The 19,781-nt window shown below is 44.9% G+C and overlaps 1 protein-coding gene across 4 annotated transcripts in view; it reads left to right on the plus strand.

Moving 5' to 3' along the window:
* LOC129708162 (protein kinase C alpha type) overlaps positions 1-19,781 on the plus strand; it is a 172,367-nt gene that overhangs the window by 122,602 nt on the left and 29,984 nt on the right. For all 4 annotated transcript variants that reach the window (XM_055653753.1, XM_055653754.1, XM_055653755.1 and 1 more), the window contains exons 7-10: positions 1,451-1,585; positions 4,099-4,189; positions 9,677-9,808; positions 11,237-11,410. In XM_055653753.1, coding sequence (XP_055509728.1) covers positions 1,451-1,585; positions 4,099-4,189; positions 9,677-9,808; positions 11,237-11,410 — 532 coding nt within the window. The remainder of the gene's footprint in view (positions 1-1,450; positions 1,586-4,098; positions 4,190-9,676; positions 9,809-11,236; positions 11,411-19,781) is intronic.

Genomic DNA, 19,781 nt, shown 5'->3' on the forward strand with positions numbered 1-19,781 from the left:
AGTCCCTATGATCGTCACTACTCTCATTATCTGTACCTCTAATTTCCTGGTTTATCGTGCGGTCTATATTACTATGAGTTTTTTTACAAGCCTGCAGCGCTCCCAACAATGTTTACTGCTCCCTGCTACTCACTAACTCTTCCCAGCGGATTCCGTTGCCTGATTTTATGAGCCGAGATTCATTTCCACTTCAGTGTTCATTTCTTCCCTCATTATTTATCCAAGCACTAATCTTTTTCATTTGTCTCTAATGTCTAATAATTAATTATCATAGAAGATAAAATAGAGCTCCTTTATTAAACTTGCCCAGTGAGGGCTCCGTACACTCCAGGCCCCTCCACCCACATTGCCAGCAGCACTCTCAATGCGTCAACATAGAACAGTATAGCACGGCAACGGCCTTCGTTTTGTATGTGCTGCCCATTCCTAAGACAATCCCGGAGAAATTCCTCCTCATTTCCAATCCAAAGGGGCATTGTACAGAGACCAAGTAACCTGCAAACCCGCACGCCTATGCCATGCAGGTGGAAACCTGAGCACCCGGAGGAAACCCACACGGTCACCGGGAGAACTTGCAAACTCCACACAGACAGGACCCGAGGTCAGGATCGAACAGTGGGACAGAACTGCCAGCTTAATGCTGGTGACTTGATCAAGAGTCAGTGTGTTTAATTGCCATATACACTGATATTAAAAGAATGAAATTCTTACTTGCAGCATATTAACGGGCCCATAGATACAGTTATATAGAATAATCAAAAATGTTCAATAAATTAACGACCGTGATAATGGTGCAAATGAAAACTTCTTTGATGGTGGAGAGCTCTGGAGGTGAAACTTCAAAAAAAATAAGACACACAGTTCTGGAGTAAACTCAGCGGGTCAGGCAGCATCTGTGGAGAACATGGATAGGTGACGTTTCACAGAGTGCTGGAGTAACTCAGCAGGTCAGGCAGCATCTGTGGAGAACGTGGATAGGTGACGTTTTGCGCCGGGACCCTTCTTCAGACTGATTGATTCTTCAGTCAATCCATGTCCTCCAGAGATGCTGCCTGACCCACTCAATGACTCCAATACTTGGTGTCTTTTTGTGCAAACCAGCATCTGCAGTTACTTGTTTCTACGCTGAACCACCATCATCCCGACGAGTGGACTTGAACATCGGGCCGTCGGTAGAGGCAGTGCTGAGGGCTCAAGGCCCCGACCACCACGGGTGAACAAAGGAGGAAGTTGGCTGAACTTTATTGCCTTCCATCACAGTGAGGAATGTGGATTCCACTGTGGTGGATGTTTATGTTAAAATTATTGTGTATTGCATTCTTTTACTTGTATGCTGCATGGTAACTCAAATATCACTGTACCTTAATTGGTGTATGTTACAATAAATGTGAACTTGAACTTCCATAGTTTGTGAAACAATGTTGATCTCAGTCTCCCTTGTGCTCCCCAGTAAACTGAAGAACAGCGACAAGGACCGGCGGCTCTCGGTTGAGATCTGGGATTGGGATCGTACCACCAGGAACGACTTCATGGGTTCCTTGTCCTTCGGGGTGTCGGAGCTGCTGAAGGCCGGCGTGTTTGGCTGGTACGTGGGTCCCTGGGGCCAGTGGGACAAAACCCTCGCGACTGGCACCAGAGTCCGGAGTGTTTAAATGTCATGTGTACCTACAATGGAATTCCTACTTGCAACAGCATAACAGACCTGGAAACTCAGCACTCATGGATAATATATCATAAACAAAAAAAATCAGTAAATGAATAATCACCATACTAGTGCAAATAAGCCCAAAGTCCTTAATGCAACTAAAGGCAGTCCATAGTTGAGGGTAGTGTTCAATGATGTGTTCAAGAGCATGATCGTTGTTGGGAGGAAGCTGTTCTTGAACTTGGTGGTCAGGGTTTTCAGGCTCCTGTACCTTCATCCTGATGCCGGAGTGAAATGAGAGCGTGGCCAGGGTGGTGTGGGTCTCTGTCGATGCTGACTGCCTTTTTGTGGCAGCGACTCCTGTAAATCACTTCGGTGGTGGGGAGGTCAGTACTTGTGATGGTACTGTTCTCCGATGGACTCCAGATAAAGGGTTCTCTAGTGTACCCTTTGCTCGAGACAATTGAAGGGTGTTCAAAAGGCAACAAAGTCCAGTCCTCTCCCTCCTGTTTACCCATGGTCGGGCCTATTGAGGCCTCCGCAGTCGCCGCGATGGCAGCCCGATGTTACAGGCCCGCTCGCCGGTTGATGGAGCTCCATCCGGCGTCGGGAGAACACTCCGCGGCTTGGAGTGTCTAGAGCTGTTTGCACAGTTGGAGGGGACATTTAGAACAAGGGCACATAATTAGAGCCCCACCTTAGTTCAACCCGAAAAGCTGCCAGCCCATTCCCTCCACAGATGCTGCCTGACATGCTGGGTTCCTCCAGCGCTTTATGCTTGGCCCCTTTTAGGCGACAGAGGTGGAATCTGGAAAACTCACTCAAAGCAAAAACTGTTGCCAGAGATTAATTCAGGTTAATTCACAAAAGAACTGAAAAGACACGATTATACACGCGAGGAGAGTGAATGGAGTTAAGATGCATTGTCGTCAGGATTAGTCGTGAACTAGTTAAGTCGTAGTTCAAGCGAAGGGGCTGAATGACAATTCCTATTTCTGTGGTCCCAAATTTGAACAATCTAGAGTTGTATTTATACATTAGTACATTAATCTTTTAATATATTTAGTAACGGGGAATCTCACGATTTTGCCACCTAAATGCCCCAGATTCTGCCACCCCAGATCCTCCATCTTGTCACGTTAATGCCCCCTGTATCCCACCAGCTCCTGCCCAGCCTTGCCGACCACCACCATCAGGACCAGCCACGGCTGTAGTTTGTGTTCCATATAAAGTTAATTCATAAGTTAATAAAATGAAATCTCTGGGCTGAGGTCAGACTGACCTGGCATAGGCCTTTGTACACAGACTCTCAGATTTATTAACATAGGACACGCTAGGGTCTGCAGCAAGCTGGATCTGACTCCATCTGCTGGGTTGGGTGGAGACAGCCGTTTAGTTTAGGTTAGAGATTAAGCTTGGAAACAGGCCCTTCGGCCCACTGTGTCCGTGCTGACAAACGATCCACGTACACTAGCGCTATCCTACACACCAGGGACAATTTCCATTTTTTACCAAAAGCCAAATAACCTACAAACCTGGACATCTTTGGAGTGTGGGAGGAAACCGGAGCTCCCAGTGAAAACCCACGCGGCCATAGGGAGAAGGGACAAACTCTACAGACAACTCCCAAAGTCAGGATCGAACCTGGGTGCCTGGTGTTGTAAGGCAGCAACTTTACCGCTGTGCCACCATGCTGCCCCAATGGGAAACATTTTAGTACTAGGTCAGGTTGTATTGACATTTGGTTTTTGGCACCACCAGTGGTTTGGCCAGTATTTTGTAGGGAGCTAAGGAGATGGCTCTCGATGTCCGTCAGGGAATATTGCTGACCGACAATAATAATCCGAAATATTTTCTGCGCAATCGCTGATTTGAAGAAGTAAGATTTAAGTAGCTTCTTAAAGTGGGAGGGAAAGGGCAAGGCCCAGAGATTTTGGAGAGATCCTAAAACCGTGTTAATGTAACAGCAAGCAAGGCCTGTTATGTGGTCTTTATAACGACCGCTGGCTGTCGAGACCCCAGTCTCCTCTCAGTTATACAACACGGAAACAGGCCCTTCGGCCCACCTTACCAATGCCAACCAAGATGCCCCATTTACCCTAGTCCCACCAGGCTGTGTTTGGCCCATATCCCTCTGAACATTTTCTATCCATGTACCTGTCCAAGTTATCACAATACCTGCCTCAACTACCTCCTTAGGCAGCTCGTTCCAGATACCCGCCACTCTCTGAGTGAAAAAGTATTGAAGTGATTAAATCTTTCCCCTCTCACCTTAAACCCATGTGTCCTCTGGTTTGGCAGACGTTGAAGCAGACCCGTCTCACGGTTTAACCAGCAGCAGTAATCCTACCCTCTGTGTGACATCGCGGTTCTCCGAGTGTCTTTGGCACTTTGACTTTAGCTCAGGATTTTGCGGTTGCTCTTGTCTCCAACTCTCTGCGTCGCTTCTACAGGTTCAAGTTGCTGAGTCAAGAGGAAGGGGAGTACTACAACGTCCCCATAATGGAGGATGACGGCGATTCCGAACTTCATCAGAAATTTGAGGTGAGGGGTTCCTGAGAGTGGGTTCCAGTCCCTCGGCCTTCAGTGACGGGTCTCACGGCATCCTGCGTTCGTGTTTCAACATGGCCTTTCACAGCCAAGAGTCAAGGCAGGAGGTTTTATTGTCATAAGTGTCACCAACAGAACAATGAAACTCTTACTTGCTGCAACTTAACAGCCTATTGACACAAGAAAACACAAATCAGTATATAATAGTGAATAATACAATAATTTAATATGGTAACCATAATAGTGCAAAACTGAAGTCTGTGGTGCAATCAAAGGCTCAGTCCATAGAAGGTCCCAGTTGCTGAGGATGTGTTCAAGAACCTGATGGTTTCAAAGAAGTAGTTTAATAAATTAATAACTGGGGGAAACGACTAGTTCTTAGTACAAAGACTGTCCATAGAAGTTGGTAGTTGAGGTTAGTGTTGTGTAGTGTTCAAGAGCCTGTGTGGTCGTTGGGAAGAAGCTATTTTTGATCATGGTTTTCAGGCTCCTGGACCTCCTTCCTGATGGTGGGATTGAAATGAGAGCGTGGCCAGAGTAATGAGGGTCTTTGATGATGCTGGCTGCCTTTCTGAGGCCGTGCCCCCTGTAGATCTCTCTGATGGTGGGGAGGTCGGTACCTGTGATGGACCTTCGGGCAGTGTTGACACTTCCTCAACGGACATCGAATGACTTCTGACATATAATTCGCCCTTGTTATGTGGACAATCATGGCCGTAAATCGCACCCTATAATGTCTTAACAAACCACATAAACTGCTTCTCAGTTGAGGAATTGAGGTTGACAAGGCCATCAGCAATTCTGCCTTTGCTGTACTGATACCAGTTTTCTTGACTGAACCAGCAAATAGGTTTGGTTTACTATCTGCCCTGAAGACCAGATATGGGGATATGGGGGGAAAAAGCAGGAAGGGGGTACTGATTTTGGATGATCAGCCATGAATGGCGGTGCTGGCTCGAAGGGCCGAATGGCCTACTCCTGCACCTATTATAAAGGTTTCTAAAGCGTGCCGTACGGGGTTACACCCAACTTGCTTTGGGAACAGCTCTGCCCAAGACCCCGAGAAATTGCAGAGAGTTGTGGATGTGGCCTAGTCCATCACACAGACCAGACTCCCCACCATCCATCCATCTACACCAGGCCGACCACGGTCAAATAGCCAACATAATCAAAAAAAATAGTTACCGGAGTTACTCAGCGGGTCAGGCAGCATCTCTGGAGAGCATGGACAGGTGACATTCCTGGTCAGGGACCTGCAGGACCCTTGGTTCTGCTCCCCACTCCCCTTCCCTCCAGATGGAGCAAGGATAGTTCCCCTGGTCCTCACCTTCCCCCCCCCCACCCTCCCCATCCAACACATCCAACCTTCTTCATCACCTGCACTATGGTCCCACCTCCAGTCACATCTTCCCATCCCCACTCCTCAGAGACCGCTCACTTCACAACTCCTTGGTCCACTTATCCTTTCCCACCCAAACCACCCCCTCCACAGGTACTTTCCCTCGCAACCACAGAAGATGCAACACCTGCCCCTCTACCTCCTCCCTCACCCCCATCCCGGGCCCGCTGCAGTCTTTCTAGGCAAGACAGAGGTTCACGTGCACCTCCTCTAAAGATAAAGGCTCTTAAAGATAGCGGAGTCAGGGGATATGGGGAGAAGACAGGAACATGGTACTGATTGTGGAGGATCAGCCATGATCACTTTGAATGGTGGTGCTGGCTCGAAGGGCCAAATGGCCTACTCCTGCACCTATTGTCTATTGTCCCCCACTTCTTAAGCTTAGTTTGGCCAAGTAGTGGCATTAGCAAGTGACACATGGAACCGCAGGTATTAGAATCTTGCATAGGTCACAAGTGCTGGAGGAGCTCAGCAGGTCAGGTTGCGGGCCGAAACGTCCCCTATCCCTATCTGATCTACAGAGATGCTGCCTGACCCACTGAGTTACTCCAGCACTTGGTGCCTTTGCTTGTAAAAAAACAACATTACAGTCCCTATTTTCTACAGTCCAACCAGTTATGGGTTGTCCCACCAATTGCTTGATGCTTCCATGAATTTCCCCTGAGAATATCTCCCAATCTCAATGGACAACAGTGCCCAGAGCAAGTAGTAAAAGGTGTCCGCAGGGCAGCAAGTAACCACCAGGTGGCAGCATGGGATCTTGAGCAGAACACAATGCTGGAGGAACTCAGCGGCTCAGGCAACACTTTTATGTAAAGGATCTCTACAGGCGGCATCTCTGGAGAGATGGAATGAGTGGTGTTTCGGGTCTAGACCCTTCTTCAGGCTGGTAGAGGAAGTGTGGGAAAGGGAACTCAGAGATATAGGCGATGATTTGGAGAGATATAGAACAATTAATGCAAAAAAGTAACAATGACATTAGTCTGGGAAAGGGTCTCGACCCGAAACGTCAGCCATTCCTTCAGAGACGCTGCCTCCACCGCTGAGTTACTGCAGCAATTTGTGTCTACCTTTGATTTTAACCAGCACCTGCAGTTCTTTCTTATACATTATGAGCTGTTTGTTGGGTGAAAACGAGAAGCTGGTGTGACTTGGGTGGGGGAGGGAGGTTTAGAGAGAGAGGGAATGCTGGGGTTATTTGAGAAATCAATATACTACTGGGCTGAAAGCTGCAACAAGCGAAATATGAGATGCTGTTCCTCCAATCTTTCATATCAGTGAGATCACTTCTCCTAATGCAGGAGAGCATTGCATTGCTCACACATCCTCTACCAAAGTATCTACTCTGGAGAGAAAGCAACATTGCAAATGGGCTCTCAACACCACTCGATATATTTGCAACAAGACATTGTTACTCTTGTCTCCGGTCCGCGTACACGAGAGGCCAGCGCAGCTTCCTGTGTCTTGTTCTGTCTGTATGTTAGCGGAAAACATCCGTTAACATATTTAAGATAGACACAAAGTGTTGCAGTAAAACCCCTGTCCCACGGTACGAGTCAGCGGGACAGGTAGCATCTTTGGAGAGAAGGAAGGGGTGACGTTTCGAGTCGACTAAAGAAGGGTCTCGATCTGAAACGCCACCCATTCCTTCTCTCCAGCAATGCTGCCTGTCCCGCTGAGTTACTCCAGCACTTTGTGTCTATCTTAAGTATGTTAACGGGTCAGGTTGCAATTTCACTGTGTGCTGCACTGTAATGGTCAGATACACGTAAATCTCTTTAATCTGTGTTCTTATATTCACTATTTCAGTTAAGGATATGGTGTGTTCAATATGTCATTCGTGAAGTTGACAGATACACTGTTGCAGCCAATGTTGTGTCAGATGTAATGAATAAAACGCTGGAGTAACTCAGCGGGTCAGGCAGCATCTCTGGAAGGATTGGACAGATGATGTTTCAGGTCGGGGCCCTTCAGGCTCATCAGAGTTGGGGGAGCAAGCTGGAAAAGTGGTGGGGCAAAAGCCTGACGAGTCTTTTCCAGCTTTTTCTCCCCAACTAGTAGCAATCTGAAAGTGGGCCCCAACCTGAAACTTCGTCTGTCCATTTCCTCCACACGTGCTGTTGAACTGCTGAGTTACTCCAGCACTTTGTGTTGTGCTGACAAGCAAAATTGCAACTTGGCCAGTCTCCTGCAGCACTGTGATAGCTTCTTTGGGCTCTTGCACTGAAAGGGTATAGGAGCCCGTGTCCAGTCAACAGTTACGTTCAAACCACAAGGAAGCAGAACATATAAAGAAAAACCTGACGCTGATACTCCAGAGAGAAGCAAATAAAATCATGAGAGGCATAAATAAAGTAGTCAGAACCTCTATCCCGGGGTAGAAATATCAAAGACGAGACACTATCAAAGACGAAAGACTATCTAAATGGCGTCAAGTTGGGTAAAGGGGAAAGACAACGGGATCTGGGGGTCCTTGTACATCAGTCTATGAAAGTAAGCATGCAGGTACAGCAGGCAGTGAAGAAAGCGAATGGCATGTTGGCCTTCATAACAAGAGGAATCGAATATAGGAGCAAAGAGGTCCTTCTGCAGTTGTACAGGGCCCTAATGAGACCACACCTGGAGTATTGTGTGCAGTTTTGGTCCCCTAATTTGAGGAGGGACATTCTTGCTATTGAGGGAGTGCAGCGTAGGTTTACAAGGTTAATTCCTGGGATGGCGGGACTGTCATATGCTGAGAGAATGGAGCAGCTGGGCTTGTACACTCTGGAGTTTAGAAGGAGGAGAGGGGATCTCATTGAAACATATAAGTTTGTTAAGGGCTTGGACATGCTAGAGGCAGGAAACATGTTCCCGATATTGGGGGAGTCCAGAACCAGGGGCCACAGTTTAAGAATAAGAAGTAAGCCATTTAGAACGGAGACGAGGAAACACTTTTTCTCCCAGAGAGTGGTGAGTCTGTGGAGTTCTCTTCCTCGTTGGAGCCCGGTTCTCTGGATGCTTTCAAGAGAGAGCTAGATAGTAGCAATGTTACAAAATGTTGAGATTTTAAAAATCAAGCCTGCAATTTATCCCATCAGATAAAGCATAAAAATAAGTTTAATTTGACCTAATTCACTCTCCTATCTTCAGTATTTAAAAAGTTATGGCTATTTTCATATTCGGAAATTAACATCTTGTTCCCTATTGCTTTTCCATTTTGCTTAACACAAAAGCTGTGATCGAGCCCATAACTTTCTTAAAAATTAAGAGAACTGAATGAAATTTTCAGTTATTATAGATTGAAGCATTCTGAAACAAATATGAAACAATCCTACTTGGATGACCTGAAATTAAAGCATATAATTAGTTAGTTACTTAATTGTAGCTAATTACAAAATTCAATTACTAGATCTAAACATCTATCCATTTCTTAGGAAAAGATTAACATTTTGAAATAGCCTAAGTGTCCAAATAACATTCACACAAGAATTCACAATATAACATGATTTTTAAATCTCCTTAATGTTTAATTCCCGTAAATTAATGGCCATTTTAATTATCTTGCGAGTGAGATTTTGTGGAATGCGGTCAATTGGAACGTTGCAGTTGCGGTGAATTTAAACCCCATGTCGGTAGGAAAAACACTGCCGGTTCGTATGGGGCCATTATCACATTTTCGCCGATGAAATTTTGATTAAAGTCATCCTAAGAAGCAAGTTTATATGTAAAATAAACGACTTGCCTGATGTTTTGTCCCCTACGTGAGATCCGTCCCGTTGTCGGCGTTGACGGCGTTAGAAGTAGCTTTTTATTTTACTCCAGGGATTAAATTGTCCCGCGGTTTTTTTAAACTTCCGAGAACGTAAGTCGGAACTGCAGTGCTGCTGAGAGTAAGTTTTGTAACATACCTATAGATAGGGCTCTTAAAAATAGCGGAGTCAGGGGATATGGGGAGGCAGGAACGGGGTACTGATTGTGGATGGTCAGCCATGATCACATTGAATGGCAGTGCTGGCCCGAAGGGCCGAATGGCCCACTCCTGCATCTATTGTCTATTGTTAAATGTTAAAGCTGCTTTCTTCCATTTATGTTCCCAATAGAAAGCCAAACTTGGTCCAGCTGGCAAGAAGGTGATTGAGAAGAAATCGAGTACGTCATTGAATAATTTGGATCATGTGAAGTTAACTGACTTCAACTTCTTGATGGTGTTGGGCAAAGGAAGTTTCGGCAAGGTTTGTAAGTGGCTGGGGGGCGGTTGGAACCATTTCAAAAGAGTCAAGGGCCTGTCTCACTTGGCGATTTTTTTCGGCGACTGCCGGCATCATATCAGTGTCGCCAAAAGATTTAGAACATTTCAAAATCCAGCGGCGACAAAGAAAATGTTGCGACATTGAAAATGTTGCGAAAATGTTCCAGAACCAGAGGCCACAGTTTAAGAATAAGGAGTAAGCCATTTAGAACGGAGACGAGGAAACACTTTTTCTCACAGAGAGTGGTGAGTCTGTGGAATTCTCTGCCTCTGACGGCGGTTCTCTGGATGCTTTCAAGAGAGAGCTAGATAGGGCTCTTAAAAATAATGGAGTCAGGGGATATGGGGAGAAGGCAGGAACGGGGTACTGATTGTGGATGATCAGCCATGATCACATTGAACGGCGGTGCTGGCTCGAAGGGCCAAATGGCCTACTCGTGCACCTATTGTCTATTGACACTTGAAAAAACACTGCATGTCATACATCATCACTCTGCATCATATGATGCCATCAGTCGCCGAAAAAATCGCCAAGTGGGACAGGCCCTTTGCAGATGCAGATTAGATGAGAGAATAAAGTGGAGAATTTTAGCCTGGGAAGAAAAAGCACCCAGCAAATCCCAGTGGAGATAGCTGTTCATATAATTTCTTAGGTAGACAAAAATGCTGGAGAAACTCAGCGGGTGAGGCAGCATCTAGGGAGCGAAGGAAATAGGCAACGTTTCAGGTCGAAACCCTTCTTTTGACCCGAAACATTGCCTATTTCCTTCATTCCATAGATGCTGCCTCACCTGCTGAGCTTCTCCAGCATTTTTGTCTACCTTCTATTTTCCAGCATCTGCAGTTCCTTCCTAAACATGTAATTTCTTACATTTGTTGCACCATTACCACGGTAGAATGTTCCAACAATGGTGGGGAGGCTGGCCTGTGTGATGGACTGGGCTACATCTCTCCTGACACAGTGTATGTAAGAACGAACTGCGGATGCTGGTAAAATCAAAGGTAGACACAAAATGCTGGAGTAACTCAGCGGGTCAGGCAGCATCTCGGGAGAGAAGGAATAGGCGACGTTTTGGGTCGAGACCCTTTACACCCGTTCCTTCTCTCCAAAGATGCTGCCTGACCCGCTGAGTTACTCCAGCATTTTGTGTCTACCCTCTCTCCTGACACAGTCCTTCCAGGAGATTGCTTTTGCTCACGGTTCCCACAACCACAGTCTCCCGGGACTCCACAACTACAAAGATGAAAGGTCACGTTATTATTTTTGAAATAGTCGATGAAAGAGAATTTGGTTTTAAGAACTTTTTTTTTTTTTAAAGCAAATTTTTGGTTTGCAAATCTGTAACCTATTTCAGTGGCCGTTGTATGATAATGATTGTTCCTTATGGCCTTCAATCATCATCTTCTGCAGGTCATGCTGTCAGAGATGAAGGGAACAGATGAACTTTACGCCATCAAAATCTTGAAGAAAGATGTCGTCATTCAGGATGACGATGTTGAATGTACAATGATTGAAAAGAGAGTCCTGGCTCTGATGGAGAAGCCGGCCTTCCTCACTCAACTCCACTCTTGCTTTCAAACAATGGTGAGTCTGTACTAGAGATCTAAACATCACACGGAGGGGACACCAAGGACGTTGCCTAATCACTTTATGTACTTCATCAAAACTTGGAAGTTCCAACATGGAACTTGAGGAACTTTAATCCCAGAGGAGGTAGCTGTTCATATAATTTCTTACATTTAAGGTTAATTCCCGGGATGGCGGGACTGTCATATGCTGAGAGAATGGAGCGGCTGGGCTTGTACACTGTGGAGTTTAGAAGGATGAGGGGGGGATCTCATTGAAACATATAAGATTGTTAAGGGTTTGGACACACTAGAGGCAGGAAACATGTTCCCAATGTTGGGGGAGTCCAGAACCAGGGGCCACAGTTTATGAATAAGGGATAAGCCATTTAGAACCGAGATGAGAAACACTTTTTCAACAAGAGAGTTGTGAGTCTGGAATTCTCTGCCTCAGAGGGCGGTGGAGGCCGGTTCTCTGGACACTTTCAAGAGAGAGCTAGATAAGGCTCTTAAAAATAGCGGAGTCAGGGAATATGGGGAGAAGGCAGGAATGGGGTACTGATCGTGGATGATCTGCCATGATCACATTGAATGGCAGTGCTGGCTTGAAGAGCCGAATTGGCCTACTCCTGCACCTATTGTCTATTGCTTTTTGTTTAAATGATGCATTTCAACTTGTACGGTTGTATGTTGTTTCACAATGATTTGAGTATGTTTTTTTACCTGCTGGAAGTATTATGAAATTATGAGAGGCATCAATAAGGTAGACAGTCAGAAGCATTTTGCAAGGGTGGAAATATCAAAGACGGTGGGGGGGGGGGGGGGGGGGGGGGGGGGGGGGGGGGGGGTAGCTTTAAGGTGCAACGGGCAAAGTTTAAAGGAGATGTGTAGGGAAATGTTTTTTCTCAGAGTGAGACGGGAGCGTGGAATGCAGTGGTGGAGGAGGCAAATATGATGACATTTAAGAGGCTTTTAGATAGACACATGGATGTGCAGGGAATGGGGGGACATGCATCATGTGTAGGCAGAGCTGATTAGTTTGACGACATCATGTTCAGCACAGACATTGTGGGCCGAACGGCCTGTTTCGGTGCTATACTGTTCTACCATGAGACTTGGATACCCTGACCTGGTAGAGCCAAGTTCTTGTGCCACACTGTTTGGTTTTCAAGTGTTAATCGCTTTGTGCACATTTCTCGACCCGAAACGTCACCCATTCCTTCATTCCAGCATTTTGTGTCTACCTTTGATTTTATCCAGCACCTGCAGTTCCTTCTCACACACACAGTGATAATAGATGTGGTGCGGTGCTCAGATATTTCTCCAATTGATTCCTAGTTCCTGCAGCTCCCACTCACTATTCCAGTGAGTCATTCACATGGTTTCTTCACACCTCAATAGAATCGATCTTGTGGTTAGAAATAATGTCAAAAGCAACAATTTAAAAGGGTAAGCTTGCACAGGAAAAGATGGTGTCGCTGTAGGATGTGTCAGAAAATAGGCTTCCAAGTAGTGCCATCGGCAGTGAGTGCAAGATATTTGTTGTTGGGTTTTACTGACAATCCATGAATCGGCATCTGTGATTTGACCCAAGATGCTGATATTTTTAAAATTCCTGACATGCTTCCTCTCACACCATTCTAGGGAGTTACTGAGGGTAGGGGAAAGGAGCGGGAGGGAGAGGTGAGAGAGTGGAGGAGGAGAGGGGAGAGAAGAGGGAGGGGGAAGAGGAGGGGGGGAGGGAGTGTTGGGGATGAGGGGAAATGAGCTATTCCAGCACTTTGTGTTTTATGCAGGAAATGTAATCAAATAATAATCCCTAATAAATTCTCGAGGAACTTGCTAAACAGGGAGTTTGAGTTTTAATAAGAGGAGAGAAAGTGGGTTAGTGGATATTTTTGAAGGAAGGGGCAAGTTGTTATCGTCGTGTGCAGCTGGGCGGGCCTGTGTGGAAGATGAAGTACCTGACGTAAACAGGATTTAATTTTGTTTTGAGATGCCCGTCGGGATATGTGCTCATTGACACTGAGAGGAGCAATATGGAATAAATGGGCTTGTCAGGCTATTTCTGGCACGCATGAATCTCCCATCATTACTTTCCAGACAGTATGATAAGCATTGAATATTACATTATCAAGGTGCTTTTAAAGCCAATCTGTGGCACTAGATGAAAAACTCTAAATCCCACCAGATGTATATTCTGATGGGATTTGCGTGTGTTGGGCTAATGGAACTAGAAAAGCAAACCCTCAGAACACTAAGCAAGGCAAGTGGTACAATGTAGAGAATTATTTGTGCACAGATTTAAATAACAAGCACATCGTGGATAAATGATTGTGCGTCTTGTTATTACCCACTGAAGATGGGATGTCAATTGTAGACTTTTCTACCTCTTTCTAACAGCTATAGATAAGCAGCCCGGCAGCATATAAGCATAGATGCTTTGTCAGACTACAGAAGTTTTTTCAATCTTTCTTTATATTGATTGCACTAGATTGCAAAATAATGAGAGAAATAGAGAAGTGTTCAAGAGCAAAACAACAATTTGCATTTTATACAGTGCTCTCCATAATGTTTGGGACAAAAACCCATCATTTATTTATTTGCCACAATTTGAGATTTGTAATAGAAAAGAATCATATGTGGTTAAAGTGCACATTGTCAGATTTTATTAAAGGGTATTTTTACACATTCTGGTTGTTTTATCGACCGACCATAGTTTCATGATGTCAATAATTTCAATCCCAATAGTCCTTGCATTCTCTACTTCAAAATCGAAATGGTGTAATTAGCATTTTAGTTGCATTTTAAATGAACCTTCAGCCCTTTCATAAGATAGGTTTCTTGCCGAGCTTTTGTAAATGTTGTACTCACTGAATTCCCTTCAACGCAGCACAATATTTAACTCTTTCTAATTGGCTTTCAATATTTGTTATTTCACATATAGTTGTAGCTGACATGAGGCTCTGTTTTAAGGGAAAGTAGTGAACCAAAGCCGAATCTTTCTGTAAAGAAGTGGATAATTGTCAGAATTATTAGAGTTTAATGAATAACAGTTTCAAAAAATGGCATGACCTTGTTAATTAATGTTGAAGCAGTTACTTAAACAGAATCTGAAGGGCCTGTCCCACAGGCGATTTTTTTCGCTGAAAACCCGGTCATAGAGTAATACAGTGTGAAAACAGGCCCTTCGGCGCAACTTGCCCACACCCTCCAACATGTCCCAGCTACGCCACCTGCTTTTGGTCCATACCTCCAAACCTGTCCTATCCATATATCAGTCTAACTGTTTCTTAAATGTTGGGATAGTCCCTGCCAAAAACTACCTCCTCTGGCAGCTTGTTCCATACACCCATCACCCTTTGTGTGGAAAAAGTTACCCCTTAAAAAGTTACCTCTTAAAAATACTTAATACAAAAAACATTGAAATATACTTCTACAATGTACTAAAACATGATTTCAATACATCAAATTTCAAAATGTCCCTGCCGTGGCAGGGGGGACACCCCCCTCCCACACCCTCTCCCCACTCAGTTGCTCCACTCCCTCGCCGGGTACCCCCAAGGCCAGTGATCAGTGATCGCTCGGCCTCCCCACTTTCAAAAACGCTCCGTGGCCCCTGGTTCAGACGGAGAGCACTGCCAGATGTGAGCGGGGAACTGAGGCCAGTTGTCCGTGATGTCTGGATCCCAATGCTCAGCGTTTCGTGTTTCAGAGTTGGCTAATGTTATTGATTTGTAATTAGCCTGATTTGTAATTAGTTGACAAAACCTTAATTTATGAATCCAGAATATCCAGGGGGATGGGATAAGTGTAATATTAAAATTACATGCAAGGTGTCAGGCTGTCTGTCACAACATACAGCCCCGATAACCTATTATTTCCTTCAGTTAAATATTGGGAAGGTAGCACTATTGTCATTTGCCACTCAACTATTATGTTTGTTTACCTCACTGACTATTTCTAACCCCCCCCACAATTCCTTTGACAGGTTGAATGGAAATGTCCCCAATCTCGTTGTTTTATTAATTGAACACGTAGATGAACATCCTCAAGGAGTGTAATCAGATGGAAACTAATTCAGATGCGATGTTTAAGAGCTTGTTCAAAGAAGGGGCATATTTTAAAGGAGTGACAGATATACCTGCAGGGGAATGTGTGAGGAGGTTATTAATTGTCTTTAGTTTTAGCTTGAACCAGGACATCTGAAGATTCAAAGTTTAATATAGTAATTGTGCTGGTACTGACCCCAACCAACTACATAATGAATATCATCCATTCCGGAGGTTTTACTTTTATGATGCCATTTAAACTTCACTTGGATTTCAATCACTTCGATGTAAAAGTAATTGGGAATGGGGAGCATTGGAACAAAAATTTGCCCTTGGTACATATTAACTGTAATATAATAATGTATGCACTTCAACTGCCCCTCCCATTCCGAAATCGACCTTTCTGTCCTCGGCCTCCTCCATGGCCAGAGTGAGGACCACTGTAAATTGGAGGAGCTGCACCTCATATTTTGCTTGGGCAGTTTACACCCCAGCGGTATGAACATTGATTTCTCTAATTTCAGGCAGTCCTTCAGAGCCTGTGTAGATCGATCTATCTCCATAGCAACACTGGCATATTAATTTTGAAGCCATCTCTTGGTTTGTGTTGGAGGCTGTGAATCTGGTTAGTTAGAATGAACTGCACTGTGACAACGTAAGAAATATATTCTTCTCAGCCAGCAGTGATTGGCAGCGTAAATTGGGCCATGAGTTGATGTCACGAGTGTTTAACAGTCGTGTACCAAAAATGGAACAATGACATTCATAATTGTAGCAACATAACTGGTCCATAAACACAATATAATAAGCAAAAAAAACCCCAGTAAATTAATAACCTTAAGATTATTGAAAAAAATCTAAAGTCCTTGGTGCAACCAAGACAATGTATAGCTTATTTGGTGTGTGTGGTGTTCAAGAGCCTGATAGTTGTTGGGAAGAGGCTGTTCCTGAGGCTGGCGGTCACGGTTTTCAGACACCAGTCCCTTCATCCCGATGGTGGGAGTGAAATGAGAGCGTGGCCAGGGTGGTGTGGGGCCTTGGTGAAGCTGGAAGCCTTTCTACAGTTGCGCCTCTTATAGATCCCTTCAATGGTAAGAAAGGATTACTAATGATAGTGTATCAAAGTGATTATTAAAAAAGACACAGCATGCTGGAAAAAACTCAGCTGGTCAGACAGCATCTCTGGAGAACAAGGGTAAGTGACGTTTCAGGTCGGGACCCTTGTGTCTTTTTTTGTAAATCAGCATCTGCAGTTCCTTGTGTCTTCTAAATGATGCAACTGGTTTTCCAACCAGTAGGTCTCTGCATCTGGACATCGAAGGACAAAATTAACGTATATTTTTGCAAAAACAATAAAGCAAAGAAAAATGACTTGCTTTTTACATCAAAACATAAAGTGGTGGAGTAACTCAGCGAACCCCTCCCTGGCAGATGCTGCCTGACGCGCTGTGTTCCTCCAGTACTTAGTGTTTTGCTGACAATTCCAGAATCTGCAGTTGCTTGTGTCTCCGTTTTGCCTTTAGCATCAGCAGGTACAGGCCAATAAGCATCACCAGTATTAACTGGCTGTGTAGCTGCTGTGTGTTTGCCGCTAATTGACAATTTGTAGAGAGCAAGGCCTCACACGTGGGCCAAAGTCAAAGTACCAGGCTGGCCTTGAGTCTGTTCAAGGAGAGCTCGACAAAGCCCAGACTACGCAGCAGCAGCAGATGGGTGCGTTCTACCGAGTCACACTGTGTCCAACCCCTCCTCACCGTTACACTTTAGAGATACAGCATGGAAACAGGCCCTTCTGCCCAATGAAACTGCGCAGACCAGTGATCACCCCATACACTAACGCCAGGGACAATTTTCCAACTTGCCAGTGCCAATTAACTTACAAACATGTACATCTTTGGAGTGAGTGAGGAAACCAGAGCACATGGTCACAGGGAGAAGGTGCAAACTCCATACAGACAGCAGCTGTAGTCAGGATCAAACCCGGGTGTCTAGTGCTGTAAGGCAGCAATTCTGCTGCACCACCGTGCCGCCCTTGTTGCAGCTGTGGTATAATCTGCACCGTGTCCTCACCCAGCCTTAGATCCAACAGAACGAGAGGTGATGCATCCACAATCCCGAGAGGAGAAGGCCATTGGATCTTCTAACCATTTTCACGTACAGAATGGAAACAGGCCCTTCTGCCCACTGAGTCTTTGCCGATAATCCATCCACATTAGTTCTACGTTATCTCACATTCTCATCCACTCCCTACATACTAGGGGCAAGTTACAAAGACCAATGAACCTACAAGCCCGCACGTCTTTGGTGTGGGAGAAACCCACGGGGTCTCGGGGAGAATGTACAAACCACGCAGGCAGCATCCGAGGCCAGGATCGGATCAAACCAGGGTCCCTGGTGCTGTGAGGCAGCCGCTCTACCAGCCGTGCCACCCTGCATTATTTTTCCAAGCAGAACAAATCTTCATACATAGTTTGACAGCAGTCAGTGGAATTAAAACAAATGAGACCAGTTGTGCCTTCATTCTGTATTGGCTATCTGAGGCAATTTATGCTTTTGTTACCAAAGATCAAATGTGACTATTGTTCATGTACACTTGACTGAACTACGGATTGGTGTTCAAACATTGCTCGCAGAGCAAGATCATCTTTTGCAGAGCAACTAATTAAAATCACAGTCTGTTCAATTCAGTGATCTGTTAACAAGATGGCATATTGTCTCTGCCTGGTAATTGGTAACAAAGCTTTCTTTTCTCAGCCCTTCTGTTGCGTAGGCTGAAACTAGTTCGTCATATCCCCTATAACGTGGTTAGCGCAAATTTAATATTGAGTTTAAGTTGAGCATATTGTCATATGCACGAGTGCAGTGTTGGTATAGCCACAGACGTGTGGGCCGAAGGGCCTTTTCCTGTGCTGTACTTGCTCCATGTTCTGGGTACAATGAAAACCTTGCTTACAGCATCTTATAGTGAATGAACAGAGTCTTTTACACACAAAAAACCAGACGACAGAGATTTAAGGTGATGGGCAAGATTTAATTGGAACCTAAGGAGCAACAGAGAGTGGTGGGTTTATGGAACGAGCTGCTGGAGGTGGTTGTTGAAGCAGGTGCTATAAACCATTTTCAAAGATAGTTGGACAGATACATGGATAGAATGGATACAGTTTAAGAATAAGGAGTAAGCCATTTAGAACGGAGACGAGGAAACACTTTTTCTCACAGAGAGTGGTGAGTCTGTGGAATTCTCTGTCACAGAAGGCAGTGAAGGCCAATTCACTGGATGAATTTAAAAGAGAGAGCTAGTTAGGGCTCTTAAAAATAGCGGAGTCAGGGGATATGGGGAGAAGGCAGGAACGGGGTACTGATTGGGGATGATCAGCCATGATCACATTGAATGGTGGTGCTGGCACAAAGAGCCGAATGGCCTACTCCTGCACCTATTGTCTATTGACACTGTGCTGCTCAAAGTAGTCAATGCTGACGTTGATTTTTGGATATAATGAAATAAATCACTCCGTCGCACTTCCAACGGGGATGCAAATGGAAAACCAAGGCATGGAGTCACTCAACATATGCTGATGGTACAGAGACAAACACCATCACCTTAGTCAGCGTTGCGTTGAGTAGGAATTAAAGCAATACGTCTGTAATTGGAAACAACACCCTCTCCAGCTAAACATTGACAACAGTTGTTAATGTCAATGTATGACGCACATGTGTGACACACACAGACATGTCTTGTGTGGTTAGAAAGGTGAATAATGTTCACGTGTTCTAAACACTTTTGTATGTCTGTTTCTCTGTATTAACAGAGGAAGGAATGAGTGCGTATGTGCATACATTACAAATTGGCAATGAGTTTATGGGATGAATCTTCCAAGTTTGCAACAGCTTTTTTAACTTTGACTTTAGCATTGGTTTATTTTTGTCACGTGCACTGAGGTCCAGTGAAAAGCATCGATTGCCTGCTGGAAAATTAAATCAGATCATGCTACACATGAGTACAGTCAAGCCTTGCACAAGTACAGCAGGTAGTGCAAAGAGAAAAATACCCCAGTAGTTTCTGAGATTTGTAGCACTAGTTAGAACGTAGAACAGTACAGCACAGAAACAGGCCCTTCGGCCCACTGCTTCCATGCCAAACGTGATGTCAATTTAAACTAATCTCATCTGCTGGCACGTGATCCATATCCCTCCATATCCTCATCACATCCTATCTAAAAGCCTCTTAAATGCCACTGTCGTGTCTGCCTGATCGCCACCTTTTCAGAGACGGAATCCAATGTCTGCAATGAGGCAGGTTGGGACTACAGCATAGTTTATGTTCAGTAGTCCGATAAC

Source organism: Leucoraja erinacea, chromosome 23, assembly GCF_028641065.1.
Source record: "Leucoraja erinacea ecotype New England chromosome 23, Leri_hhj_1, whole genome shotgun sequence".
Classification (NCBI taxonomy): domain Eukaryota; kingdom Metazoa; phylum Chordata; class Chondrichthyes; order Rajiformes; family Rajidae; genus Leucoraja; species Leucoraja erinaceus.